Below are 15,377 nucleotides of genomic sequence, written 5' to 3' on the forward strand. Positions count from 1 at the left end.
TGCCGTGACCAATTCAGGCTGGACATAAGATAGAACTTCTTCACTGTCCAAGCCCCCAAGTTTTGGAACAGACTGCTGCTGGAGGTGGTTCAAGCACCCACTTTGAATGCCTTCAAGACACATTTGGATGCTTATCTTGCTGGGATCCTATGATCCCTGACTTCCTGCCCCTCAGGCAGGGAGCTGGACTCGATGATCCTCCGGGGTCCCTTCCAGCCCAAATGTCTGTGAAATCTATGAATATTTACTATGCTAGTCTTGTTGCTTCTGGTTATACAAAGGAACAAAACCTCAAATGAATTTGTAGCGACTGTTCATGAGTTAAGTCAGGATACAAACCTTAACATAATTTTGTAGCCCTGAATCCATTCAGTGATGAGCAAGAACATAGGAAGCAGAGCTATCTATGGTAGAAAATTGCAATTTATCATACTGGACAAAGTAAAATGTCACATTATACCGTGGACAGAATCAGCTTTGCTGAGCCTTTCACAATAAGCGTGCTTTCATTTTATCAGCCACTGAGGGGGTAGGGAGGTACTATATATATGCTATGTAAACACAGGGAGGAACTAAAGAGAGATACATCGATCAATCCTAGTCTCTTCACCAAATATTAGATATTGTCCTGTCTGTACCTGCACTCTTATCCCATGGTAGACACAGAGCCAGAACAGTAACAGTGCACACAAGAACAATGACTGGAAGAAGTCATCTAGCATTCCAGGAAACCAACTGTTCACCAGAAAAGAGAGGGGGAAAAATGGATCTGTAACAGAATAAAAGGAAAAAAGTTAAACAAGAAAAAGATGCACCTTTTTCCATTATCAAAGGAAAACAGGTTTGAAGGTGGGGGGAGCGGCATGTAGCAGGGGCACATGCACCAGGGGGCAAGGTACAGGAGGCCAAGGGGCAGGGAGCACAGTTTAAGACAATCTCCAATTCTCTGCATGGGACACTGGAACAAAACTTTATAATTTTTCCACGTAGAGAATCTAATGATTGGAGAATTAAGAAGTTGGAGTCATCTTGGATTTGGGTAAATATGGTAAGTGGCATTATAGTTTGCTAACGCTGAAAGTTAATTATGAATACAGGCATCCCCAACAGTGAATTTCAACAGCAATCACCTAATGATTACCAGAGATTTCCAGGACACTTGTTACCTCTCAGCTCTGTGCTCTTGGGGAACCCTGGCACAGGACGCAGCCTGTCTGACTCACAAAGGACTCGCCCCTGCCCTCCCCACCTCTGCCTGAACAAGAACCGATTAGAGGAAGGACTTACAAAAGACAAGGAAAATGCAATGGAAGACATACTTAAACCCCTCCAGACAAGGTTCATAGGCGTGAAGCAACTCCCCTGGGTCTCACTTACATCAGAGACGGAACCAGATGACAACTCATTTAAATGGGAAATGGGACAGGCTTCACCTTCACTAGCATTCAGGATGGAGAACAGAGATTCCAAGGCACGGACCGCACTGAATGTTGGGATCAGAAAAGCAGGGGAGCACTGCATGATAGGGAATCCTTCCTCCAAATGCTAACCAACCCACATCTACACACACCCAGCTCAGCATTTATCACACCAATTTTAGTAATGACTCCTCTATTGGTACCCAAAACACTGAATCTGCTTGTCTGTATTATGAGCTCCCTCAGAGTAGTGCCATCCATAGTCAGGAGTGATCAGTTCCCATTATCCACCATATGAGCCAGTGTTTACCCCTAAGCAAACCTAGTGTTCTCCCTTCAGCCATTGCTAGTTCTCTACAAAAACACCTACCCAAGCTCAAGTTTCTGTCCTGGTGCTTGGATCCAAAAAGCTGCACCAATTCCACTCCTTTTCTGCCTGGCATCCCTTCATTGATCGTGCTGAGGGCTCTGCCTGTCTGCAAGCTCCAACAAACACCTGGGAACCTCGACTGGTTCAAGCTTCACTGAGTGGTGAGACCCCAACTCTGTCTCTCTCTGCCTCCAGGAACCTGACTTTTATTCTCTTACTCCAGGCACAGCTTTCTAAACCTGACTTCTGCTAATCAAACTTGAGCTAGACTTCCCCAGAAAGCCAACTGAAACTGTGTAATATTGTAACTGTTTGTTTATCTCTTGTATGACTAATCTACTGGTATCATCATAAGTTCATATACCTGGCCATAAATAACTTGTATGGTCAAGCTGGTTGCTACACTCTCTCTCTGAACCTCACTTACTCTTCCCCTTGACCTCCCTATTTGCTCTGCAGCAACGCTTCTTTTACCCAAGCCAAAGATCCCTGTAATGCCCAAAACTACGGTGGGGTCTGCTTATCAAGGGGGGTTACTACTGGGACCATTGTGACAAGAGATTGGGACGTGCTGAGTTTTGACACGCATGAGGATCAGCTGGAAGTGTTGATCAGACCCAGCCTGCTCAGATGTACTCTGTTAGCGTGTGTGTATGTGTATCTAACTGCATTTATTATTATCCTGCTGAAATAAGGGATGAACTGAGTTCAAGGCACATGAGGGCGTCCAGCCTGACTCAGATGCACTCTGTTAACCCACGTGCTTGTGTCCGACTGCATTTTATTGTTGCCCTGATGAACTGAGTTCAAGGCACATGAGGGTGTTAGCCTGTCAATGCTAAATAACCTGGCTTGGCTCAGGCATGCCCTGTTAATCTGTGCGTGTATGTGTGTTTGACTGATTTGGTGGCTGGAGGAACCCAGCCCCATTGAAACTGAGTCCTGCAAGATAGCCATTGGGGGTGAGGGGGCAAAGACCTCCACTGGGAGCGAGGACTTGCAGAAGGGAGAGATACAGCTCCATACAGAAACACAAGCATCACAAGCAGCACATTGATAGAATTACAAAGACCCCAGAAACATACCCCTAATAGGTGAGCACACCCCAAAGTGACGGGCAAATCTGGTAACAGAGTTCACATCTGCTACCAGACAACTGTTTCTTGCTAGTTGCCCAACAAGTGTCAGTGTAATTATGAAAGTAATTGGGAGCCAAATACTATTTTGATACCTGTTAGCAATCTTAGAATTTGGCTTGGTTTAACAAATTAGAAACTGAAAGCAGCCTTCACGCTTAATAAAGATGAAACTGCTATTTCAGCACCTCTAAAGAGTCACTTAAATGAAAAGGCTTAAATTAAACTACACACTGAAACATTACATTTAAAATCCAATATAGCTATAACTACTCATCTAATTCAGAATGCTAAACAGAAAACAAGATTTGTCTGAAAGACCAGTAGACGGTTTTCATTTCTTTCTGATTATCCCTTTGAGTCTCATTTGTATAAACAACAACAACCTTCTTTCAATATTTTTCAACTCCGTTAATGAGTTCTTGACTGAATTCTTATAAGCAGTTGCGTGAAGTTTAAATGGGCCAAGTTCATTTTTACGAGACCCTGTAAAAAAATATAGCATGTTTTAAAGTACCATTGTAAAGCAGTAACAGGGGTAGGAGGATGGACATCCATTTCTGTTCAATTCCCCAGTCTCTCATGGAGAATTTCCGGAGGGAATGTGCAAACAGGCACTGAAACACAAATTTAAAATTAAATTGACAAAGACCATGCTGTAACTTTAACAGAGGTAGCAGATTTTTTAGTATTATTAACAACATCACCTAACAGGGATGTGCTCTAATAGGCAGACTATGACACTGGAGTTCAGATGCTCAAAGTTTCATTTCTAGTTCCATTCATTTTATGATCTTGAACAAGTCACTTAACCTCTCAGGTAGTCTAAAATGGAAACCAGCTAACAGTGTAAGGCAGCAAAACATGCATGCTGCTGTCAAATTTCTATTTGGCCTTACTGGCACACACTGATATCTCCCATGTTAGTCCACCAACTACGCTCTATGACAGCAGTCTTAATAGCAGCCTTCAACTACCTGAAGGGAGGTTCGAAAGAGGATGGAGCCAGACTGTTATCAGTCGTGGCAGATGACAGAACAAGGAACAACGGTCTCACATTTGAGCAAGGGAAGTTTAGGTTAGATATCAGGAAGAATTCTCTCACTAGGAGGTTAGTAAAACACTGGAACAGGTTACCCAGAGAGGTGGTGGAAGCTTGTTCCTTTGAGGTTTTCAAAACCCGGCTAGACAAAGCTCTGGCTGGGATGATTTAGTTGCGGAGCAGTCCTGCTTTGAGCAGGGGATTGGACTAGATGACCTCCTGCTAGATGTACACCTTGCTGGGGTCGTTTGACCCCAGTACTCTTTCCTGCCATGGCAGGGGATCGGACTAGATGACCTACTCAGGTCCCTTCCAACCCTAGAAACTATGAAACCCTAACTTTCTATGATTTTATGAATATCAGTGACAGATCTGGTTATATACCACCTTCACTGCTACCTGCATGCCATGCACATATTTGCACTGTATTTTACTAAGTACCTAAGCAAACACAAACTACATGTGAAGTTACTTATGTATTTATTATAATCCAGTGATTTTTTTTCCATTATCTCCAAAATTCTTTAGTCTAGCTGATGTTTTTGGGGGGTTTTTTGTCCTCGGTCTCAGCCCCAAGGGGAAGAGGAGGGAGGCTGACAGGGAAGTGAGGAGAGGAAATAGGGGTCTGAGCCAAATTCTCTCTGCCATTCTGTGTTATACAAACACAGTAAGAAAAAAAATATGCTTTAACCATTCATTTATAATGCTTTCTTGCCCCTACTTAAACAAACAGGAATACATCTGAACTTTATCATTCACATAGAATTAACCCATTGAACTCCTTGCAAAAAATGACAAAAGGCACAAAACTCTGTTAAGTCTTTAAAATTTGTCTTGCACATGCACAATACTATGTGTTGCTAATGTCCAGTCACACCACCAAATGCAGTCCTAAGGGAGAGATGGAATACACAATCTTGACCCAACCATCCAAAAAAGTAAAAGACAGTACTCACCGTGACTATGAAAGTAAGAACCACAAATACAAATCGGAACCAAATTTCAACTTGTGAAAAATACGGATTGTAAGTTTTCCACTACAAGGCAATAAGAGACAACAAAGAAAATTAAAAGGAAGCTGAGAGCATTTGTATGACATCAAGAATGTGTAGTTCTTGTAGACAATAACGCATAAGAGTTTCTGCAAATGAACCCACTGACTTTCCCATGATGAAGTCATTATAAATCCCACTACCTCACACGGGAAAGTGGTAAACTAATTGTATGCCTCTTTTCCTGCAACCTCCATATTAAGTCAGCCGAAGCAGCCTAGCATCTTTTGTGCACAGAAAAATACCTCTTTGTGTTTGAAGGAACTTCAGCCATTGAGTCACATACAGGCTGCTTTAAACTAAGGAAAGGTTCATGAGCCTTAATTAGCACATTTGTTCTTTCTGTCTAGTTTTACCTCAGGAAGATCACTTCAAAAATAAAAAGTTCAAAGTGCTGGAAACATGACTACAGTTAAAGCAGCAAAAGCTCTCTCCTCACTTCTAATACTTTGTCTCACTTCCTGGGCATTACATTTAAAAAATAGTTCATTATTGCTATTTTGTAGTCCACACATTTTACATGAAATCAATATTGGAAAATGATCAATAACATTTACAAGCCCAGGCACAAAAGTCCACTCACTCCCACACATACTACCCCCTTCGTGTGATCTTGGGCAAGTTTTGTCAGCTCTGCCACTAGTCCTAATCTTTGCCTTCTCTAAAAAAAAAACCCATAAATTCTACAGAACAAGGGCTGTAAGTATGAAGCCCCACTGCATTAGGCACTGTACGATCTCAGGTGGGTCCACTATGTACTACTACAGTAAATATAGCAACATAAGGTGGACAAAATTGGCAGTTTCCTTGCTATGGGCTATGAAGCAAGATGATTACCAAAGCAATGCCATTTGTGTACTAAATGCTCCCCACACTTTACCAAACCAAATGTGAAGAGCATTCAGCAAAAACTAAAAATTAAAATGTTTGCCTTTATATTTTAGGCCTCTGCTAATTAGGTGCTGCAAAACGCAGACTAAAACATTCAGGAGGAACACTGCAGCACAGCCATCACAACCGAAGTGTATACAGAGCCCACGGCAGCTCAGAGTTTGTTTAGGTTCTTTGGGGGTTGGTTTACCAGTGCTGGGGTCTTATAGCACAGGCCAGTGAAGTCCTATTAACATTTTGTTTTTTCAAATCATCTTTAAGCAGCGTGTATTACACCATTTTCCTTAATTAGGCTGAATTTGGCCTATTTGCTTTACTTGTTTTACTGAAGAAAACATTTCCTTTTCAGGTCAACCTGCTTTTGTAAACTCTTGAAAAATCTTGCTAATCCCAATTTTTTTTATTTCTAACGTGTGGAAAAAGCTACTTTGTTAGGAGATGTAAGACCCCGATGTTCACCCCAACTTACCTATCTAAACCAGACCTTTTCTCATGAATGTATATCTGAACACTGAAAACATCTGAACATGGAAATGATAAAACAGAGTTTTTGATCTGCTGTTTGTGTAGCCCCTGAAAGGCTTGATCACTTCACAGCTATTTCTGAATGTTTGAACCCTAATTTCTGGGAAAAAGCCAAAAAAGAGTTCTGTTCATTCTTGTGTACTCAATATTTTTTAACGATGGACTTCACAGGCATAGATTTAGAATGGCTTAATGAACAAGTGTCCCCTGTCCCCACCGCTCAGAACTGTACTAGCTACAATCACATTTAAACAGGTGTTGCTACCGTGGTCCCAGTTTAGCTTGCCCAGCATTGAGAAAGATTTGTTCTCAAGAGAAGTGCTAAAGATAACATCTCTAATTAGGCATAGCTTAATAACCATTCTGACAAAAAAAAAGAATTTTTCCTCACACTTACTGGGGAAGCTGCACTATAACTTTGTTAATAGCATTCACTGAATGGTTTTGACCCAAGCATGAATCAAGAGCCTTACCTTAATACTTCCTCTGTGCAAGTGTTTCACTTTCAAAAGGAAACTATTTCAGTACAGTTAAAACAGACCTTCACAACAATAGCTAAAAATTAAAAGACTTTTTCCTCCTGGCCTAATATGTAACTTACTGTGAAACTGATGCTCAGGATCGGAACAATCAACTTCTCCAGACCCTCAAAACTAACCAATATGTTATACTGAGTGTAGTTCAGGTAGCCAAGATGAGCCACAATGATTTCATCACATTTCTGTGAATACAAAGTTAGAATAGCGTGCAAGTCACTGAACAAAGCTTTGACATCTAAAGACATACACATAGATGCAAGTCCGCCACAACAAGATGACCTGTGCTAACTGCAGCAGGCAAACTGAGTTATGCTAAAGCTTTGAGCCGTAGTCCAGGCCTTCCCAGAACTAAGCAACAAAACTGAATAGAGCGCCTTCTGTGCTACTGGGAGATGCAAGTGCTGAGACTGGGCAGTAGGCACACAAGGGGCAGCAGTTTCTCTGTAATGAATGTAACTGGCACAGTGCCAGGGGATTGGTGCACCATATAAGGAATGCCTGGGCACAAGGCCAAGGGATTGGACAATTTGGGATAAGAGAAGTTACAAAAGTAATGGACAAACAGAGGAACATGTGTGTTTTGTGTTGCCACCCTACAGAGACAGGAACAACCTTGGACTTCTTGTTTGAGGAATCCAAAACTAACATCCAGCACATCCAGCAGAGGATATGAGGCCAGTACCATTGAAGGTCGCTGCTGTAATGCCTGAAGGAACTGCTTGTCAGGTCATATTCCAAGGAAGAATACTTGTAATAAACCAGGGGGTTACTATTAAAAGTTCACTGGATATCAAATTGGACGAGGGGCTGTGTCAGTCCTTGGGGTCTCTGGTAAAAGGAATCTTAGGGGCAACACTAACAATGCAGAATTATAATAGTAGAACAAATATGAAGATACAAGATAGAGTCACAGAGAATTTGTTGAAGACTTGCACTTAAAGACCACAGCAACATTTCAAGGGAGGTTTGCCCTTCAGTCAAAATACAGGATTTTCTTACTAGAAAAGTAAAAGTATCTTAAGTTTAAGATCCCATTTTCCCTTTTGCTCCTTAAAAACAAAGTCAGAAGACAAAGAGACGTTTTTCTTTGACATGAGTAAAACCTGAAAGCTGTTTTTATATTATCAAATTTCAGATCTTTCATATCTTGAATTTTTCACTTTGGGACAGTTCTGAATGACAAGTGCCAAGAGATGGTTCAGCTCTGAAGTAGCATAAACCAGGGGTTATCACCTGGGGCTACTTAAGATGGCCCTAGGCAGGTGGGGATGAAGCACCACCACACAGCATCCCACAGTGCTGCGCAGGCACCGCCTGCCCAGCTGGACACAGGGTGGGGAAGCTCACATGCAGCAGCTACTGCTGCTCTGCGTCTGGCCACTTGCTGCCCCCCCTGCTCAGCAGCTGGGGTACAATGATGCCAAAAGGTTGAAAACCCCTGGTATAAACTATAGTTGAGGCCACAAGACAACTTTCTACCAGGGTATTTTAAAAGCTCTCTCTAAACCACAGTAGCACCAGGAAATCTTGCCAAGCTAAGCAGGTACATAAAATTAAGAGTAGGATTTTTGTTTGTTTGTTTAGGGGGAAGAGAAAGGAAGGAAGGAAGAGGAAGAGAGAGTGGCATCACCAAAATGAGTTACTTTGGGCGCATCTACACAGCACCGTACAGCAACTTTGCTATGGTGCCATACATTAGTACTTCCTTTTTGAAGTATTAAAGCACAGCGCAGTATGGGTGGTTACCGTGCCGTGTGTGTGGCACATGGGTAAATTTCATCACTATGGCTGTAATGGTGCATTATATCTGGGGAGCCCACTGCTACGGCAACATAGCTGGTGATTGTGTGTAGACGCACGTGATCGCTATGCTGCCATTGTGCGCCATAATGCAACACAGCGTGTCACTACATCACCATAGGGCAATATGTAGATGTGCCCTTTGAACCATATATGAAACTGGTTTCTTTCACCATCAGAGTATTCATTAGATCAGGAAAATTTGGCTGTTAAAAGGTGGTTTAGTACTCAGTCAAGGGCAAGTGCCTTGACATGTACAGAACAAAACAAACAAAAACCTAAGCACATAAGCAAGTAAATGATCTATCACCCCACCATCAGGAGTATGTTGAGTCTTTCTTACTCAATTTGTCATTTTACCCTACCTACATACTAAATAATTCTCTCTCCTGAGACGGTTTTTAACATAATTTCTTATGCCCTAGCCATATCCCCTCTGCCCACCAGACTACCAGCCAGGGTCACCCTGGGGTAGAGTGAAGCCCCCAGTGGGGTGTTTCTCCTTTTCTCCATGCCCACACAGAGCTGGGAGTGAGATGCCAAGCAAGTCCTATAGCCATGCCTCCCTCCCTTGGTCAGTGGGTAGGCTGATGATTTGGGGGGGGGGGGGGTGGAAACACCCACACCGCTGCCCAGAACCCCAGCTGGTATGTGCCCAGCACAGGCGGAGGGAAAGAGGAAGCCTGCAGCAGGGGCTTTACTCCCTCCACCAGAGCTGGGAACTTGGCCGATCACCCAGCCACACCCCCTCCTGGGTGACTAGGCCAGCTGAGGTGGTAGTGGTGGGGGAAGGCTCTCCGCCCCCAGCTCTGGACTGTGCCTGGCAGTGGTTGGGGGAGGAGGGGCAGTAAGTCCGCAGTGGGGGCTTTACTTCCCCGACCCGAGCCAGGAGCCTGGCCAATCCACCCAGCCGAGGAGGGGTGGGGCTGGGGGAAACCGGCCTGGCTCCTGGCTGCAGGAGATGGAAAAGCCCTGTCTGACAGCTGGGAGCAGGGCCAGCCCTGCTCTGCTACAGCAGAGAGCACAGCCCTGGGCTGCACAGCATCCTAGGATGCTGGAGGACTGCGAGTTAACTTCAAGGTCAGGAGGGGATCTGGGACAGAACTTCCATAAACTGGTTTGCCCTAAATCAGTTAAGTCTGATATTACATCCATCCAGGTTTATCTTAAAACAGTTTTGGCCATTTTGAAAGCTGTTTAAGTGCACTAAAAACTTCAGTTCTGTCACAGGTTTTACCCATTCCCCATCACTTAAACCAGTTTGTGTGCAACTTCTTTCCCTAGCCAGTGGGTGAAATTCCTGTAAGTACTTAAGTGACTAGGAGCATAAGACATATTGCTAGGGTTTTATGTCATATTGTCACACTTTAGAAATTTTCACCCAGTCACCTTTTTATTCTCTTTACATTTTTTTAGATAGGAACACTAATCTAACCACTAAGAAGCAGTAGCCCACTGACTCATACCACAAACATTCAGAAAGCCCCCAGCTGAAAGACAGAATAACCAAGCAGAAGGTAGGAGCTCATTTTCCAACACATTCAGATTTAATAGACAGGGAATTATCCACACCATCTTTCATTCAAATCTTCCAAAAAAACTAGCTGGAAGACACAGAGGGAGATTTGTGGAGAATTAACATCAGCCGAGCTTGGGATTACAGATCATGACAGGGCGAGTCTTGTATTCACCCAAACCTTTGTACTTTGGCATCTCTTAAATAAATGGTATCCATTATGAAGGAATGAAAAAGACAAAGAGGAAAAATTAAATGCATTAGTCTAAGCTGCCTAGTTAAGACGATTAAAATCTAATCAATATTTGTAGACTTTCTTAAATAAAGCCAGCAGAGTCAGGGCTCCAGAATATTTCACTTATGATATGTAGCCTCCCCTGTGTAATTAAGTTTTCACCAGCAAGATTTCTCTTGAAAACAGAAAAGTAGTGTGGTGTTAGCTCTTCAAGTCAAACTCAGTAATGCAAATTTTAAATAATGAAACAAAAAGAAAAGTTATGCTAGAATTTCAATAACTTGAATGAAAAAATATTTTTAAAAAAAAAAAACTCTGCTTCAGGACAAAGCAGAAACTATTGTACAGTGTTCTAGTTCTTTCATTTAGACTCGGCAATCATAACACTGAAAAAATGGGCCAGTAGCAGCTGTGTTCAACAGGTGTGGCCGGATAAATGTTACCAGTTTCCCAGCATGAATGACAGCTCTAATCGTGTTAACAACCTGAAAATACCTGTTATGGTTTCGTTATCAAGGGACTCGAAGTCACGGCACACTGCTGAAGGAAACCCTGTTTGAATCTTACAACACATCACCTTCCTGCAGAGAGTTACAACTAGGAACAAGTTCTTACTTCCATTTTCTTCCTATGACTTCCTCGTGTATGCTTCTGATCTACAATGATTTAATACATGCACATGCAGTTTTAGAAGAACAAGCTCTGCAGTCAGTGTTTTGTCTCAAAAAGCACCTACCCGAGCACAGTTGAGTTGCCTTGTTCGATTATGAACTTGGTTATTTTTGTATCGTGTGCTTGCATCCTTTGTTACACCGTGTATTTTAATTGACAGAGTAATGTTAATTTTGAAGCGAGATTCTATAATTAAAAGATGAAGATGTTAGACTGTTGTACAGATTCAGGGGGAAAAAAAAAAATCTCAAATAAGAGTTACAATGCTCCATAATCCCAGCAGCCAACTCAATTATATTTTGTCACAGTAGAGAAGAAAGAAAATCCTGCCTTCCTTCAGTGGGAATTATTTTGGCCAACACAAGTTAGCAATAACTAATAATCTAGTCTAAGAATCTCTGAGATTCAATCTAGCATCAGTACAGTATAATATCTACCAGTCTAACTCTATCAAGAGGAAGCAAGAGGCATACACCCTGGCTATTACTGATTTATGAAAAGCAAAGAACAAAATTCTAACACTTAGGAAAGCAACAGCTGCAAGAAGCTTTAACTAACTCAAGACAAGCTCTGTACCATTCACCTTTCCTCTGACAGGTGGGCTCCCTCCCCTCTGCCCCCTAGTTTTACAATTCAAAACTAAAAAGGATAATGTATATTACAGGTAGGTGAAATTACAGCTACAACATATATTATCATCTTATCATATCAGTAATCGGAAATAAACTAGACAAGGCACTTACCATAAGGTGGATCCAGTTCAACAACACAGGTTAGCCATAGTTGTTGATTATAAGTGGATAATGGTTGTGAATTTAATGGATATGACTTCAGCTGGGAAAATAAATTTAAAAAAAAAAAAGAGGTAATTTAGTCGGTAATTCTGTTGCACTAATAGTCTGTACATGTAGTATATAAAGACTTTGGCTATTTTTCCATTCTGACAGAAAAGGTTGGGTTTTTTTGAGAAAATTAAGTGCCAGTTCCCTTTAAGCCATTTCACTTTAACAATACATGCAGTTTGTGTCACATGGAAGATACAAATACTTAAAGCAACATCACGCCAACACTGCCTAAAGCAAATAAAGGCAGCAGTAATAAAAACAGGCAAAGAGCCCAAATCTAAACAGGAAATGTGTAGTGCTGCATTTTCAGAGCAAATATCAACAGTGATTTATTTCTACCCCTATATATCAAAAGACATTTTTGGCAATTAAATTGCAACAACATTTTAAGCCACTTCAACTTAGCATCAAAAAGGGCAATCACTTTTCTCTGAATAGATTACATTTTCAAAACTATGGAAAAGAGTGGAAAGATAATAATTACAATAAGGAGCACAGTGTATAGTGGTAGGATACTGCTTCTCTTACACTTACCTCAGCTGAATGTAATAAATATGTAGTTTTAGAAAAAATGTTTTCAATTCTCAAAAAATCCAAATATACATACATGGATGGCAATTTAAAAAACACCAATATTGCAGCCCATTAATAAATATAATTTTATGTTTTACAAAAAAAGATTTTAACAAATCAGTCATCTCAGCATCTGAAGTGAAGCAGATGATGGCCGTAAGTGTGGAAAACTTAAGAGGTGAATATGTAGGAAAGGTGCCTCAAATTAAGGAATGTGAAGACACACTTCAGACCTCTGGTTTACTTTGTTTACAATCACCCAGGGGAGCAAAAAAAACCCAATTCCTTCCCAGCAGCCAGAAAAGAAAGTTAGAAATTAGAAGATTTAGTCCCAAAAGAAGGCCGATTTTCTTTTCTGCTCTTAGTTTCCACTTCCTCTCTCTTAAGGATTCACATCATGCTGTTCTTCCTTGAACAAAGATGCAAGAATTACCAAGGGAATCCTATCAATACCTTACTTTGCTCGGTCAAAGTCTGGTGCAGAGCAACACTATCCAATTCACATGCCAATGAGGTAAGCAGTCTTGTAAAAGGTGTAACTAGGCTGTGGTGGATTCATGCTGGGTCATTCAAGAGGCAGTACAGAGCATTTATCAGGGCAAACTCTCAGCTAGTAAAGTTTGAATTATGTTGCAAAAAATGGAAGACATAACATCACACCAGAAATTTCCTTTTTAAAAACTTGAACTGTATAAGCAGCTGTATGAAATTTTAATGTGATTTTTAATAAACAAAAACATCAGTGCCTGCCATGCAGCACAATTATGCCATGTAATTCTTACCTTTGAGCTGTTAGTCAATTCAGATGTTGTTGTGGTCTTGATTACATTAGGACCTATATGATATTCAAAAAGAGAGGGGAGAGGGCAGTAATGAAATAAGTGCATAAATAATGATATAGTAGCCTGAAGTAATTTAGTTTCAAAATTTCACATATGGCATAAATATTAGTTACCAAGCACCCTGTGAAGCAAGCAAATGTTATCCCACTTGATAGACAAACTCAAGAACAAGTCACTGAAGTGCAGAATCTTAGAGGTATTCAGGTGCCGAACTCTCCTTTGTACCCAATTACCTGTATGGATCTGCGCCTTATTCTGTGCAAGGTCACACAGCAATTAAGCCATAGCATTCAGGAGTCCCCAGGCCTAAATCCTTACTCTAACAATAACAAGTTATAAACAAGTCACTATTTTACTCAAAGTAAGGATTAATCACAGTAGCGACTGCAGCACAATACAGACAAAACCAATGATATTTTATGGGATGAGCAGTGGACTTACTCATCTTGGTCTGTTCAAGTGAAATTATCTGTGCATATACCTGGGATTATATTTGAAATTATGTTTATTTACATACAGCATATGAGTCATTTAAATAGCAAACAAAGTATAACAGAATTACACGATAAAACCAATTATACATGCAAGAGAAGAAACCTGAAGTTAATTTGTAGAAGCTATGGTCTGGAAAGGCAGAAGAAAAACAAAAAAATTCAGAACAGAGAGCGAGCATTCTAAAGATGACGTATGAAACCGATGTTACACGTCACCTATACATCATATATACATTTATAGATATAAATTAATATATATCTATACAGAGAGACAGCTCACTCATGAGAAAGACCACAGTAATACTGAACAATGATACTGTAGTAGTAGTAATACTGCAGTACTGCCCAGCTTTCTGAAGACCCCCTACATTTTATAAGATTATGTGAAATAATAAAGTGTTCTATTTTAAATGTTATAAAAGCAAAACCCACCAAGTTCAAATATATAAGAGATTCAAATTGCAGTACAGCCTCATTTGCACGCACCAATAATTGTAATACCTATTCTGGATTATTAGATTTCTTCAAATTAGCAAATAAGTAGACAAAGATATCAGGGAATTGCACTGGAAAGGGTACTCAATTTTGTGAAGAGTAAGAAAGTTAATTATGTGGGACCTTGTTAGACTCAACTGGTCAGCATACTGGAGAACTCTGAAGTACTACAAAAGCAATGAGCTCTATCTTACGAAGCAACGAAAACATTTTCTTCTGTCATATACCCAAGTTTTTAGATCAATGACAAAACATTAGCAAGACTGTTCTATAGTCAAGGTCTATAGTCAATATATGACATCTGAACAGTTTTTTAAACAACAGACTGATGAAGTGTTGATCAAGTAATTCAAAAATAATGGTGAATAAACTATTTTACTGACAAAGTACTTTAACACTGTACCCTCAGTCTCAGTTAGAGTGGAAGTGTACTTTACACAGGCAACATGTACTTGGGTGGGTCAACCAGAGCAACTGGACTCCAGCACACACAGACAAGCACAGAAAGCAAGCTCAGCAACATTCATAGACAACCTGCATCTCCCTGGCACTCAACACTATCTCTGAAGAGCAAAGAACATGCTATGGAAAATAGGAAGAGAAAGAGTGCACCTTGACAAAAGTAAGCACGCAAATAGGAAAGCAGCAACCATCTTAGATCCCAGTACTGCACGCAGAGATGCCCGATGCATGGATAAGGGTGTACAAATAAGAGAGCAGACATACCCAGGTCTCTCTCCTTTGAGTCTGCGTAGGGAGTTATGTAAGTTTTCCCAATGCCATTTTTTTTTTTGACTAGCAAACACTGGTGTACTTCACATAACCCTTTACCCAGATGAGGGAGCACAGAGTGGAATATTAAACAAACTGATAAGAAACCTCACAGTTGGAAGTTCCCCAAGTATCCCTTACTCCTTCTACATGTAGATACT

General features: G+C 40.9%; 1 protein-coding gene across 1 annotated transcript in view; it reads right to left on the bottom strand.

Annotated features, from left to right (window-relative positions):
• The window catches only part of TMEM181 (transmembrane protein 181), a 59,090-nt gene that overhangs the window by 26,999 nt on the left and 16,714 nt on the right, over positions 1–15,377 (bottom strand). Inside the window, exons 3-9 of the mRNA XM_019527309.1 lie at positions 13,397–13,449; positions 11,940–12,030; positions 11,261–11,382; positions 7,036–7,155; positions 4,923–5,003; positions 3,442–3,541; positions 639–769 (exon numbers count right to left, since the gene is read on the bottom strand). Coding sequence (XP_019382854.1) covers positions 639–769; positions 3,442–3,541; positions 4,923–5,003; positions 7,036–7,155; positions 11,261–11,382; positions 11,940–12,030; positions 13,397–13,449 — 698 coding nt within the window. The remainder of the gene's footprint in view (positions 1–638; positions 770–3,441; positions 3,542–4,922; positions 5,004–7,035; positions 7,156–11,260; positions 11,383–11,939; positions 12,031–13,396; positions 13,450–15,377) is intronic.

Source organism: Gavialis gangeticus, unplaced genomic scaffold, assembly GCF_001723915.1.
Source record: "Gavialis gangeticus isolate Ggan-Ray unplaced genomic scaffold, GavGan_comp1, whole genome shotgun sequence".
Classification (NCBI taxonomy): Eukaryota; Metazoa; Chordata; order Crocodylia; family Gavialidae; genus Gavialis; species Gavialis gangeticus.